This window comes from Dromiciops gliroides, chromosome 1, assembly GCF_019393635.1.
Source record: "Dromiciops gliroides isolate mDroGli1 chromosome 1, mDroGli1.pri, whole genome shotgun sequence".
NCBI lineage: Eukaryota > Metazoa > Chordata > Mammalia > Microbiotheria > Microbiotheriidae > Dromiciops > Dromiciops gliroides.
In genome coordinates, this window is record NC_057861.1 from 675,494,727 (window position 1) to 675,508,753 (window position 14,027).

General features: G+C 51.6%; 1 protein-coding gene across 1 annotated transcript in view; it reads left to right on the forward strand.

Moving 5' to 3' along the window:
- The window catches only part of SLC38A3 (solute carrier family 38 member 3), a 31,774-nt gene extending 18,173 nt beyond the window's left edge, over nt 1-13,601 (forward strand). The window contains exons 5-16 of the mRNA XM_043982030.1: nt 3,659-3,732; nt 3,937-4,029; nt 4,522-4,603; nt 6,354-6,436; nt 6,579-6,637; nt 6,941-7,114; nt 7,263-7,342; nt 8,463-8,563; nt 8,951-9,075; nt 9,928-10,072; nt 10,875-10,978; nt 11,230-13,601. Of these exons, the coding sequence (XP_043837965.1) occupies nt 3,659-3,732; nt 3,937-4,029; nt 4,522-4,603; nt 6,354-6,436; nt 6,579-6,637; nt 6,941-7,114; nt 7,263-7,342; nt 8,463-8,563; nt 8,951-9,075; nt 9,928-10,072; nt 10,875-10,978; nt 11,230-11,334 (1,225 nt within the window). The 3' untranslated portion in view covers nt 11,335-13,601. The remainder of the gene's footprint in view (nt 1-3,658; nt 3,733-3,936; nt 4,030-4,521; nt 4,604-6,353; nt 6,437-6,578; nt 6,638-6,940; nt 7,115-7,262; nt 7,343-8,462; nt 8,564-8,950; nt 9,076-9,927; nt 10,073-10,874; nt 10,979-11,229) is intronic.
- Nucleotides 13,602-14,027: the final 426 nt, after the last annotated feature.

The following is a 14,027-nucleotide window of genomic DNA, read 5'->3' on the forward strand; positions in this document are numbered from 1 at the left end:
CTCAGCCCTCTCCCCAGATCCCACAGGCATCTCTGCTGTTGGAGCCTGGCCTGGCCTGACCCTGGTTTCTGGGACCCCTGACTGGAGCAGGGCCTGGGCAGTCTGCCTGAACCAAGGGCAAGGGAGGCAGAGGACCATAGCCAAGGGATGGGAGCTAACGGTGGCCCTGGGGTTTCTGACTGAGGCTAGAACCATCCAATGTTAACATAAACAACAGAGACAGCCCTAGCCTCAGCCCCACCCTTGATGCCTGCTCCAGCCACTGCCCCCAGCCAGACACACACACATACACACACACACACACACACACACACACACACAGAGCTGGGCCCTGATCCTAGGCCTCGAGGCAGCAGGGCGGGGGAAGACAGTACACTGTCTCTGTGTCCATGCTGGGCTGTTTATTCCCAGAAAAGGTTTGGGATTTTTTTTTTCTTTACCCTCAAATAAAAACAGATGAAAATAGGACCAGAGAAGAGAAAAACATGGGGTGATGGAAAAGCAGGCCACCTCCTGAGGCCCACAGAGTGACCTGACCTGCCTCCCTGGGCCAGGAGTATATGCGGACAGCCCTAGACTCGTTCATCTCTGTGTGTCTCATTCTCTATGAAGATGTCTTTGCATCAGTGTCTATGTGGGGGAGGGTGTGGGGGTGTATGGATGTATATATCTATTTACGGGTATGTGAGAACCCCACTAATCTGGGTTCAAATCCTGACTACTATGGCAATTTGAGCAAGTCCTCTCTTTGAGCCTGTGAGATGAGGGGTCAGAGTAGATCAGGGCCTCTTCATCTGGTGTCTGTGAACTTGATTTTAAACATTTTTGGATGACTCTTTCAATAGAATTGGTTTTCTGTGTCATTCTCAGTATTTTATGCATTTGCAAGCATCGTTCTGAGAAGGCGTCTATGAGCTTCAGCAGACACTATAAAGAGGTCCTTGGAACAGACAGTTTACGGACCTTTGGACCAGACCATCTGTGGGGTCTCTTCCAGCTTGAATCTAAAGATCCATTGTGTTTGCAGATAGTAATGTGTGTGTGTCTGTGTGCCCATGGGTCCCATGCACCCAACAGAGAATGGTTTTCATGCAGACTTTCTGGGGATCCTATCAGGGATGGGCTTCACCATCCCCCAGGGTTGCTGGCTGGGTGTCTGTGCAGATTCCCCTCAGGGTAATCTCTCTAGGAAGGAGTCTGATATTCTTTGCTCACAGGCCCCTCCCAGAGGGTACAGGTGAGGGCTCTGTATGACTTCTTTCCTAGGGCTGGAAGAGACAATAGAAGGGGTAATAATGACCCCAGAATGTAGCTTAAAGTGGGTCCCTTGCTTCCTTCCCCGATTCCTATGTTGCCTTGCTAGCACACCACCAGATAACCCTGGCTCTGTTCTGTCTAGGCTACCTGCCTCAGTTTCCCCTTACTTTAAAAAAATTAATTTCTTTTATGTTTAATTTGTGGAATAAAACAAGCATTTCCATAACATAGTATAATTTTAAAAAGATGATTGCTAAGCAGACCCTTTGGGAACACCTTCCTCCGTCTCTCTCATCCCCCAAAACAAAGGAAAAAGGGAGAGAGCTAGCGCTTTCCTGGGCACCAAGGGTGGGTGTGACTCCCACACCTCCTAGGTTCTCAGGTACAAGGAGAAAAGAGGAATGAGTAGGATTTAGGGACAGTCTATCTGTCAAGGTTTGGGAAGAGCGGGGTTTGGTAGGGGAGCCCAACTTCCCAGATCCAGACACTCCAAACTCCTTAGGAATGCTAGAATTGGAAGGGCTCTTAGAAGATAGAATTTCTGGGCAGCTAGGTGGCGCAGTGGATAGAACACTGGCCCTGGATTCAGGAGGACCTGAGTTCAAATGTGACCTCAGACCCTTGACACTTACTAGCTGTGTGACCCTGGGCAAGTCACTTAACCCCAATTGCCTCACCAAAAAAAAAAAAAAAAAGATAGAATTTCCACAGAATATAGGGATTAGAAGGGGCCAGAGAGGTTGTCTAAGGCTGGCCCATTCCTGACCAGGGACCCTTCCCTGACACCTCCAACCAGTGGCCAGCCAGCTCTTGCCTTCAGACCTCCAATAAGGGGGGAGCCTACCGCCTCCCAAGGCAGCCCATTTCACTATGGGAAAGCTCTACCTGGTAGCAAATTCTTTCCCATCAAACCTGAATCTACCCCCTCTTCAGCTTTCACTCATTGCTCCAAGTACTGCCCTCCAACCTGGAGAAGAACAAATCTAATCCTTCTTCTAAGGCTGCTAAGCATTCCTAGTTCCTGATACTTATTTGCCATGCTAGGCTTGGAGTCAGAAAGACCCAAGTTCAAATATGGCCTCAGACACTTAGGAGCTTCATGACTCTAGGCAAATCACTTAACCTCTGGTTGCCTCAGTTTCCTTAACTGTAAAATGGGGATAATATACTTCCCAGGGTTGTTGTGAGGATCACATGTGATAATATTTGTGAAGTGCTTGATACAAAGTCTGACTCTTAATAGGTGCTAATAAATGCTCATTTCCTTCCTTCTTATCTTTTCAATACCCCAGTCACCCAGGTCTGGAGATGTTCTCTAGCTTGTCTCTTTCACATTCTTTTTTTTTTTTTTAGGCAGTCAGGATTAAGTGACTTGCCCAAGGTCACACAGCTAGTAAGTGTATGAGGTCAGATTTTAATTCGGTTCCTCTCGACTCCAGGGGTCGACACTCCATCCACTGTACCACCTAGCCTCCAGCTTGTCTTTTTCATAAAATATAGTGCTCAGATTTGAACCCACTACTCCAGAGGTGGCCTGACCAAGGTCCAGGATGGTGGGACTACCTCATACTGAACCCTGCCTCTCAGTGAGGTAGATGCTAGAGATGGAAGGAGCCTCAGAACACAGGGCGTCTGAGCTGGAAGAGTCCAGAAAACACCTTGACACAGAACATCAGAGCTGGGAGAGATGTCAGAGGTCATCCAGTCAATCTCTAGTTTATTGATGAGGAAGCTGAGCTTCAGATGGGGAAAGGGACTTGGAGAGGCAGCCTTGGATAAAGGAAAGCGGATCAGGGGTGGGGCCTACATTCACCAGCAGAGTGATGCTAAGTAAACCACTTCTCCTTTATATTGAGCCTCAGTTCCTCATCTGTAAAAGGGGATAACAGTGCTTACAGTCCGTGTCTCGAAGGGTGCTTGAGAAGAACATGTTTTGGAGGCAGCCAGGTGGCACAGTGGATAAAGTACCAGCCCTGGATTCAGGAGGAGTTCAAATCCAGCCTCAGACACTTAACACTTACTAGCTGTGTGACCCTGGGCAAGTCACTTAACCCCAATTGCCTCACAAAAAAAAAAAAGAGAGAGAGAGAGAAAGAAGAACCTGTTTTTGTAACTTGAAAATTACTGTGGATATGTAAATGATTACTTTTTTTTTTTTGGTCCGTATATGATTTTATCAATGTGAGGAACTCCCAGCATGGAAATTCCCTTCAGTGATCAGTCTGTCATTTATGACCTCAGAGTCATGGGGCACTAAGAGGTTATAAGGGACTTGCCCTTGATAGTCCTGAAAGTGCTCTGGGAATGCTAGCTACAATTCTTATTCCACTGTTCTGTTCCAATGGTGGTACCCAAGCCTGGGCTCATTTCTTCCCTTGTTGATAGACCTTCTCTTCTCCAGATTCCTCCTCACCTGTGTGGCTCTCCTCTCTAGCTACTCCATCCACTTGCTGCTCAAGTCCTCAGGGATTGTAGGTAAGAGAACCCTTTAGAAAGAAAATCTCTTCTGCCTCCAAGAAGCCCTCCTAGATTTCCCATAGCCCCTGGATGCCTCAGCCCTGAGAATGGCAAGGCCCCAGGTCCAGATGTTGGGTACCAGGCCCTGGCAAAAGCTTGGAGGGCTCAGGCCTCCTAGCGATTCCTTACGCCCTGCCTAAGACTATCTCCCACATCCCCCAGGTATCCGGGCCTATGAGCAGCTGGGCTTCCGGGCCTTTGGGACACCAGGGAAGCTGATGGCAGCGATAGCTATCACCCTCCAGAACATCGGAGGTGAGGAAACGGGTGCTGCCCCTTTGCCCAGCGTCACTCATACCCTTTAGGCCAATTCCTTAACCTCCCTGACCTATACTTTCCTAAGGGAGGCCCAGGGGACGGAGGGTGGACAGTCACTAAGTCTTTGTGGGAATTTGGGCAAGTTCCTCTGTCTCAGTTGTACCATCTGTAAAATGGGGGGGATTGGATTAGATAATCTCTGGAGTCCTGTCTAGGCCTTTGAATCCCTTGTCAGGCTCATAGACTCTCCTGTGATCCCAGCAGGGCGGGGGCAGATGCTCACCTAGGGCTGCATCCCATTCAAGTTAGGGCTTCCCCCGGGCGTGGTGAAAGCAGAGGTTCTGTGACAGTGCCCAAGGCTGGGTTCATTCCCCCCCCCCACTAATATCCCTCTGAACTATTGAGAAAGGAACAGGGAACTTGGGTAGGGGATGGCGGACACTTCTCCTGCCAGATCCCCCCAGCCACCACGTCTGCCTCCTTCCCTAGCCATGTCCAGTTACCTGTACATCGTGAAGTCTGAAGTGCCCCTGGTCATACAAGCCTTCCTCAATGTACCCGAGCAAACCTCGTAAGAGTGCTCCCTATTCCCAGCCTGAGAACCAGGGTACTGGGGGAGGGGCAACGGTGATGGTCTTCTGGGCCTTGGGGAGGCCAGGTGCTATATACAGGGGCTGGGGATGAGCCTGTCCTGAGAACTGAGGGTTTCTGGGAGTGGGGAAGGGGCTGGGAATTGTCCTGGCCCGTGGGACGGGGCTATGCTGAGACAAGATCGAGGCTGGTCCTGAGTGGGGTAAGGGCCCGTCTGAGAACCTGGAGTGTGGGGTCTGGCCACCTAAAGCCAGAAGAGGGTGGGGGGGGTCATGTTGAGGGAGGCATCAGGTTCTTGGTTCCTTCTAAGGAAGGCGGAAGAGGTGGAGATGTGACAGCCCAGGCCAGACTGTTTCCAGGCCAGGACCTCCCCTTGGTTTCCTCTGCTCATTTGCTCCCAGGCTCACACCCCTGGGCCTGGGGCCACGAGCCAGGAATTCCCCACCCCTCCCCCTCACTGGGACCCGGCTGCTCTCGGAGCCAGGTGCCATGCACGGGGCCTGTCACTTTAAGGAAGCACAATTTGGTCCTTGGTACTAGTTATTAATACTCCTGATGGCCTCTCCCTGCCCTTTTCCCTCCTCTGACCCTCTCTACCCTGCGTTTCTCCTCTTCCTCTTGCTTCCTGCCCCAACTCCTCCCTTCTGTCCCCTCTGTACTCTCTGGGCCCAGTTGGGGAGAAGAAATCACCATGAGTATCAAGGCTTTGCTAGACTCTCAGCTCCTCTTCTCCTTCTGCCCCCTCCCCCATGCTCAATGGGGGAAGCCAAGCTAAGGCAGGGAGCAGGCTGAGGACTTCAAGGGAACATTGAGGCAAAATGACTTGATTTGCATTTTCAGACCTGCATTGGAGTCTCAGCTCTATGCTCACTGATTTTCTGATCTCTCTGTCTATGCCTCAGTTTCCCCATATAGGCAATATAAGCCTGGAGTGCATGATATCTGATATCCCTAAGGTTCCTTCTAGCTGTAATGTCAGGGTTCCCAGAAGGTCCTGCCTTTGGCCCAGGGATAGATGTTTCTAGTCTCAGCCACCCTCGTGGGGGGAGGGGGAAGGGCTACTGGTCCAAGAAAGGGTGAGGTCAGGGAGAGGGTTTAGCTCTTAAGCCCCTGCTATTTTTAACTCAAGGCCTCTGGGGTTAAACCCCCCATAGCCCAGATTACACCCAATGATGTCGGCTCTGTATCTCTGCGGGCTCCTGGATCTAAGGCCCTGGTTCTGACCACACAAGGACCCTTAGCTGGGACCTGGAAGGGGGCCTTGGGAGCCGTTCCCTTCCAGTCCTGGCTACAAGAGGGCCAAGGACCAGCTCCTGCTCTTGGGGTGGGGGTGGAGGGAACAAACAAATAACTAAATTGGGATTGGGATCAGGATCCCAGGACATTCCTGATGAGCAAAACTCCTTCCCAAATCCTCATTCCCAGGCCACCTGAGCCTTCTCTAGTGTTTGCCCCCCTTCCCAGCTCCCTCAGCATCTCAGGGCGCCCAGCCTTGACTTCACCTTACCCATGTCTTGTGAGGGTGCTCATTCTCAGCTGCTGGGGTCCACTGGGGGAGGCCAAATCTAGGGAGAGGGTCAAGGGGCCCAGGGCTCCCAGGGCTCCCAGGGTGGGAAGCGAGGGGTCCCAGAGGACAGGGCCGTGTCTCCCCCTTCATCCCAGGCATCCCTGAAGTCCGGGGCAGTTCTGACACCTTCTGTGCTACGCCCTCTCCTCCCCCTTCCCTCCAGGGTTTGGTACGTGAATGGGAACTACCTGGTGATCTTGGTCTCAGTCACCATCATCCTTCCCTTGGCTCTGATGAGGCAGCTGGGTAAGAGGAGGGTCCGGGGGCTGGGACAGAGGGAGAGAGAGGGTGGAGGAATGGGTGGTCCTGGTGCCCTAGGGGAAGGGGACGGGTGAGGACAGACAGGGGGACAGACCTTCCGTTCTCATCCTCCCACCTCTACCCTCAGGATACCTGGGCTATTCCAGCGGCTTCTCTCTCAGCTGCATGGTGTTCTTCCTGATTGCAGTGAGTGAGGCCCCCTGCCCCCTAGCCCTGCCCCCACCTCAGAGGTGGAAACACAGCCCCGCTCTTCAGGGATCCCTGCTGTGAGGGGGGAGACACGGTCCCAACCCGCGGGAGTCTCTAATATCAGGGGAGAAATTGCTCTGCCAGTTTATTTCTGGGGAAGAGCAGGAAGCTAGGTCATGGTGGGTGAATTCTGAGCGCCTGGGCATAGTGTGGGCCTCCATCCATCCCCATCACTGACCGTGAGCATAGGGGCCCGGCAGGGCCTGCCTTGGGGACTCAGTAGCATCCTCACTCCACCAGGTCATCTACAAGAAGTTCCAGATCCCATGTCCACTCTCTGCCTTCCCTTCCAACGTGACGGGCAATAGCAGCCACGTGCAAATCATCATGAAGGAGTCCTTGGGTGGGGACCCTCTCATCCAGGTCTCCAACACTGAGACCTGTTCTCCCAGTTTCTTTACCCTCAACACACAGGTGTGCTGGGGCCAACTGGGGGTCAGGTGGGTGGGTTCCAGCCTTCAAGGGTGGGGAGGCTTTGTATGGTACCCTGGCTGGGGGTCCCTCAGACAGGTGGGATAGGCCCATGCTGCTAAGGGCCAACGGTACCTCCTGTTGTCCACAGACAGCATACACCATCCCCATCATGGCCTTCGCCTTTGTCTGTCACCCAGAGGTGCTGCCCATCTACACGGAGCTCAGGGAGTGAGTATGATATGATCAGGGTACAATGGGAAGAACTCTGGATTTGAGGTCAGAAGACCTAGATTCAAATCCTGGCTTTGTTACTTCCTAGGTGACCCTGGAAAAGTCACTTAACCATGATGGCTTCTAGTTTTCCACATCTATAAAATGAGGGGGGAGGCAGGGATTTGAACTAGAATTACTTCCGAGTTACTAGCTCTAAATCTGTAACCCTGTGACACTTCCCGAGAGGTAATGGGAAGTTATGGAAATAACCCTTGTCCAAGAACAAAGAGAACTCAGTTTGTATCCATGTTCTTACTTATTAGTTCCAAGATGTTGGGCAAATACCATTGCCTCCTAAGTTTCTTCATTTATAAAATGTGATACCATGACACTACTTGAGAGGCAGGAGGATATGATGGGGAAAGCCCTTATTCGATCATTAGGATAGCTGGGTTTCAGTCTGTGAGTAGGGCAAACCCATTTCTCATCTGGGGTCTCAGTTTTCCCATATATAAATTGAGGAAGTTGGGACAGATGAACTGTGAGGGTCCTTTCAACCCTGACCTTCTGGCATATCCATAAGCCTTCCATATCCAAAAGCCCTCTCAGCTCTGATCTTTTATTAAGAGAGATAGTGGATCAGGAACTGGACTTAGAGTAAAAAGGCCAGAGTTCAAAACCTTCCTCTGATATTTACTAGCTGTGTGACCATGGTGGAATCACTTAACCTCTCTGAATCAGTCTCCTCATCCATACAATTATTTTCCCCATAAAAAGGGATAATATCACCTATGATACCTTCCTCACAAGATTAAATGAGACAAAAATAAATAAATAATTAAAAAAAAAAAGATTAAATGAGACAGTCACATATGTAAAACATAAACCTGAAAGTAGGACATATCTGTGTCAGTAATTATAATTGTTAGAAGGACTTGCCCAGTTTTGATATTCTAGGACTACATGACATTTGTCTCTTGCTTAATCTTGTTCCTGCCTCGCTTCCCCACCCCCAACTCTAGCCTCCAAGAATAGACTTCCTTCCCAGGACATTGTCTGTTTGGGGAGAGGGAAGAACAATCTCTGGTGTGAGATAGGTCCCCTCCAGCTTAATCCAACCCTTACTCCCCTATAGCCCCACTAAGCAGAAGATGCAACACATATCCAACTTGTCTATTGCCGTCATGTATGTGATGTACTTCATGGCTGCCCTCTTTGGCTACCTCACCTTCTATGGTAAGAGAAAAGTAGGCAACAGGGTTGGCATAGAAGCCAGATTAGAATTTGGGTCCCCATGGGCTTCGGGAAAAGGAAGCCAGGGGTCAGGGACTATATTCCCAAAACCTTGGTGAGTCTGGGAGGCCATGGGTCAGTTACATCAATAAGCATAAGTGCCTACTCCATGTCTGGCTTGGTACCAAGTACTGGCAGCCCCTGACCTGGCCAAGTCTGGGAGGACAGGGATCAGAGGCTATATGCCCTAGATCTAGGTCAGTCTGGGAGGTTATGGGTTGATGCTATTTCCTCCAGACTCAGGTGGAAGCGGGAGGTGGGACATCATGGATCTGGGGCTATGTCCCAGTCCCAGACTGGGTTGGGTATGTCAGGAACTATGTCCCACAGATCGGGTGGAGTCGGAGCTCTTGCACACTTACAACTATGTGGACCCCTTTGATGTGCTGATCCTGTGTGTCCGTGTGGCGGTGCTCACAGCTGTCACCCTCACTGTCCCCATTGTCCTTTTCCCGGTGAGTTGGCCCCAGTCCCTCAGGGAGAGCTCGGGGTTCATAGATCATCAGATCATTGCTCATAAAATCATGGGTTCAGAGCTGGAAAAAACTTGAGTTCTCCTGGTCCAACCAGCTTATTTTACAGCTGAGGAAACCGAGACCCAGAGAGGTTGTGACCTGTCCAACGATGCGCAGGTAGTAAGTGTCAGAGCCAACACTGGGGCTCAGGTTCTGACTACAAGTCAAGCACCCTTTATATTCCACTGTGATTTCATGTCCTTTAAGGGGGTGAGAGGAAGAGACAGAGATAGTGAAAAAGCATCCAGGTTCTCAGGTGAAGAATCAGGTAGGAAGGCTATGAAAACCAGCCCTGGGAAGCAGAACTCTCTTTATAGGTAATGCCCCAGAGATTCTGCCCCAATGTGACAAAGTGAAAAGAACAAAGAACTTGGAATCAAAAAACCTGGGTTCAAATTCTGGTCCCCCGCCATGTGACTTCGAACATGTCTAAGCCTCAGTTTTTCCATCAGTAAAATCGAAATTAAAAACACTTGAACTGCATGATTTCGTAAGATTGCTATGAGGAAAGTGCTTTGTAAACATTAAAAAGTCAGAGAAAAGGTGTGTTTCCTTTCTCACTTCATCCCACTGAGCCCTGCTAATATGTAAAATGGGAACAATGCTTGCAGGGTCTTTCTGGGGGCGGGGAAAGATTGTGACATCTATGAGGGAAAGCACTTTGTCAACCTTACTTCACTGCAGAATTGTGAACTCCAAGGGAGTGGAGTTACAGCTCCCACCTGCCCCCCTTGGCAGAGCCAGTCTGTGTGATTAGGGACTGGTTTGCTCTCTTCCATCTCCCACCCCCAGGTCCGGAGGGCGATCCAGCAGATGCTGTTCCAAGGCAAAGAGTTCAGCTGGCTCCGGCACATACTCATCGCTGTCATTCTGCTTACCTTCATCAACCTCCTGGTTATCTTTGCCCCCAACATCCTGGGCATCTTTGGAATCATCGGTGAGGATCCTAGCCCAGACTAGCCAACTAACTGGTCTCTGGGAGAGCAGAGGAAGGAGAGTGCAAGTGCATCCTCCCAAACCTCACCAACCTCTGGCACGCTCCTGGAGCCCACTGATGTTGGCACACTTCCGCTCAGTCTGTGGGGCAGCTTACTTAATGGGCTGCTGCCCATCTTAGGGACCCTTAGCACATATCGACAGTGTCTCTTTGGAAAAGTAACTATTTTTGTGTTTATTCTTTTTGTTCCCAAGGCTAACCAACCCTTGGCTTTTAAAAAAATCATCTTTGAGGTTCTAAGACCCAAATAGGGCAGTTTAATTTTTTTTAAAAAAGCTAAAACATTCAGCACAAAGCATCAGCACAATCAAAACCAAAGCAGTGTGCTGGCAAAAGGGTTAAATTTAGAGGATCTAGGTTAGAATCCTGTCTTTGCCTCTGCTTACTCATCTGTGTGACCTTAGACAAGTCACTTCCACTCTCGGTAGCTAGGTTTCCCCATCTTTTTTTTTTTTTTTTTTTTTTGCGGGGCAATAGGGGTTAAGTGACTTGCCCAGGGTCACACAGCTAGTAAGTGTTAAGTGTCTGAGACTGGATTTGAACTCAGGTCTTCCTGAATCCAGGGCCAGTGCTCTATCAACTTCACCACCTAGCCACCCCCTTCCCCATCTTTAAAAATGAGGAGTTTCTACTAAATGATTGTTTCCAGCCCTGGGTTCTGAATATCAGCCAGAAGATAGTGGCTGCTCCCTTTGCTGCCCTGCTGAGATTCTAACCCCTCCCTGCTATTATCTCTTCCTAGGCGCCACCTCTGCACCCTGCCTGATCTTTATCTTTCCAGCCATCTTCTATATCCGAATTGTGCCCAAGGATAAGGAGCCACTGAAGTCCATCCCCAAAATATTGGTACATAACTGTGACCCCCAGATCCCAGGAGAGGAGCATATGGCCAGGGATAGCATGGTCCTGAATGGAGCAAGGGAGGAAAGGAATTGTACCTGTGGAAGTCCCTTGGGCCCAGGACCCATCTGTGCCTCTCTCCCCTGGGCCTTCAGGCAGAGCCCCCTGGCCCGTGTAGACATGGTCAGAGTCCCAGGCTAGGAGGGGACTGATCTAGATCTTCTCTCCCAGTGACCCCTTCCTTTTTCTACCTCCAGGCCATATGCTTCGCAGGGTTAGGGGTTCTCCTGATGGTCATGAGTTTAAGCTTTATAATCATTGACTGGATCTCTGGGAAGAGCAAGATCGGCGGCAACCACTAGAACCCAGCGTGGCCTGGAGTCACCCGTCACCCACCCACCTGTGCCATTGCCTGCCAGGACTGCTAAGCTGCCCGGGCCCTAGGCTGGTGGGGGGAGGAGGAAGGGAGGACATTTTTCACTCAATGTGCGTTTTTGTCTTTAATTATTATTATCCCTGTTGAGGATCTTTTTTTTTTTTTTAAAGGGGGTGGAGAACCAGGCCTTACCTGGGATAGAGCTGGAAAGGCTGGTACATTGGGTTCCTTCCCTGAGGGCATGGAGGCCTCAGAGGCCGGGCCTTGGGCATCCTTCATCTTCCCTCCTGGGGTCTGGGGAGGACTAACATCTCTTAGGATACCCTCCCGATTGTCTCCACCACTCACTGCTCCCCTGGAGGGGCGGGGCTGATGGGGGACAATTCTGCTGAGAGGATCCAGGGAGCCTTCAGTGAGAGTGGTCAGATTCTCCTCATCCTCCTGAGTCCCTGGGTCCCCAGGCCTCCTCTCTTGTCTGCTGGACAAAGGCATCTTCTCCCTGTCGCCATGTCCCCCCTTCCATGTAGGGTCTAGAAACCAATTTGCAGGGGATGGAAGGGAGATGATTCATGTTCAGAGATTTTTTTCCTGGCCCTGTTTGCTTCTCACTGGGGCTGAGGAGACTCTTATCTGCAAGATCCAGAGCTTCAGTCCTTGGTAGACAGAGCTAGGAAAAGGCTAGTCACCTCCAGCCAACGCCCCATGCAGAAAGTTGGGAGGAAATTGTGTTTCCATCTCCTCTGGGAAGAGGCTGAGTCAGAGTTCACCTTATCCCCTCCTCCCCTCAGTGACACCACTGGTGGTAACACCACTGGTAAGGGAATTCCCTGGGATGGGAAAGACTTACTGTTCTCAGACAGGCAAGGGAGAAGTGAGGGATGGAGGACACTGTGGGAGATGAGCCCCCTTTATAGGCAAGGGCAGGCCCTGCCTCTAGGGGCTGCATCCTACACTGATCCCAACCTTCCATTTCCCCAAGGGGCCCATCTGTGCTCTTCCTGGGGGCAGAGGGCTTGGCCTGCCACAGCGATCCCCTGAGCCTTGATGGTGGGGCCTGGAGACCCTTGCCAGGGCTTCCTCTGGCTCCCCCTTGCCAGTCTCACATAAACTGTTTCTCCCTCCCCTGCCCTGGTCCCAGTTCAGGAAAGTTGTGCTCTCTGCCATACCTGAGCAAGGCTAGGTAAACCAGGACCTTAACTGGCTTCAGAGGCTCAAGGGCCCATCCTAATTTGGCTCTCCTGGGCCTGGGGGATGGGAACAGACCAGGACCCTGGCAGACCCCCCCACACCAATCAGCCTGTTGTGTCATCTTGCCAATATGCCACTTCTGACTGCTTGGCACCTTATGATCGGGAGTGGGGGGAAGGGAAGGGATGCCACTGACCTGAGGGTCTGTAACTAGCCCGGCTGTGGCGGTAAGGTACTAGGGGTGACAGTGAGACAAAGGCTTTCTGAGAAATCCTCGCGCCTGTATTCTGAGATGTGTCTGGGCCACCTGGTACCCAAGTAATAGACATCCCTGAGTATAGGCAAGACAAGAAAGCAGCAGAGAGCAGGTCCTGGTGCCCAGATGCAGGAGGCCCCAGCGGAGGCTGTGGAGTCTGAGAAACAGCGAGAATTTTGAGTTCTCAAAGCTGCCACTCCCCCCTCCCCCTGACACACACACACACACACACACACTTCCCATTCTGGGTCTATTCCATCCTGGGAGTGAGAACACCCTGCCTGGTCTTAAGCCGGGAGGTGGGAAGATGAGAGAGCGCCTGGTGCCAACCCCTTCCAAATGTGTCGGAAGCAGTATGGAGAGAGGAATAGCCTTCAGGGTGGGAGTTGGCAGCCTTAGGCCGGAAGCCCCCTTCCCTCCCACCTCCCCAATCCCTGAGGGAGGGGAGTGAGGAGTGGGCTGGGTAGACGTGAGGTGCATTTCTCTTGAGTTCAGGACTAGCCTTGTGAGCCAAGCTCTGGCTTCTGAGAGACTCAGGCCGGAGAGAAGCCTCCCCAACAGGGAGGTGGGAAATGTTGGGGGGAGTGGGGTGAACTCCCTCACCGCCCCTCCCCCAGGCCTCCAGAAGGCCTGAGACTCAGCGATTTGGGCTCCCTGCTGAGCAGGCTGGGAGGGGGACCAGTCCCCTCTTGCAGGTTGTATTTACAATCCTCTATCCGAGGAAGCTCCAAGCCTGGAAACACTGAAATCTGGCCCCCACTGACACACCACAGACCTTCTTAAGAACAATAAAAGTTGGTGAAAACTCAGGCTAAGTGAGACTGCTCTGTGCGTCCTGGGCTGACACCCACTGCAAGGGTGGGAGACAAAGCCATGCATAGCAGAAAACTAGCAGAAGGTCTGGGGCGGTGGTGGGGGGGGGGGGACGTCACTTCCAGCCTGGTTATTGTCAAGACCTTGTTCTTCAAAGAGGCAAGAGACTCCAACTGCTGAGGGAGTTGGGGGGGGAGGGGGTGCTCAGAGCCGGGCCCCATGTATCCATCAGTCTGTGGATATGGGCACAGGGGCCAGCCCTGTAAGGGATACTCACGTCCAGCTCTCAAGCGCGATCCCAAGAAGCAGGCTTCTGTGGATAATTTCATTTCTAAGTCCCCCTGAGTCCCCAGATCCCAGCCTTCAGCTCCCCTGCCTGGCCTGGCCCTGGGCCACCCTCTCCCAGGGGCAGAGACAGCCCC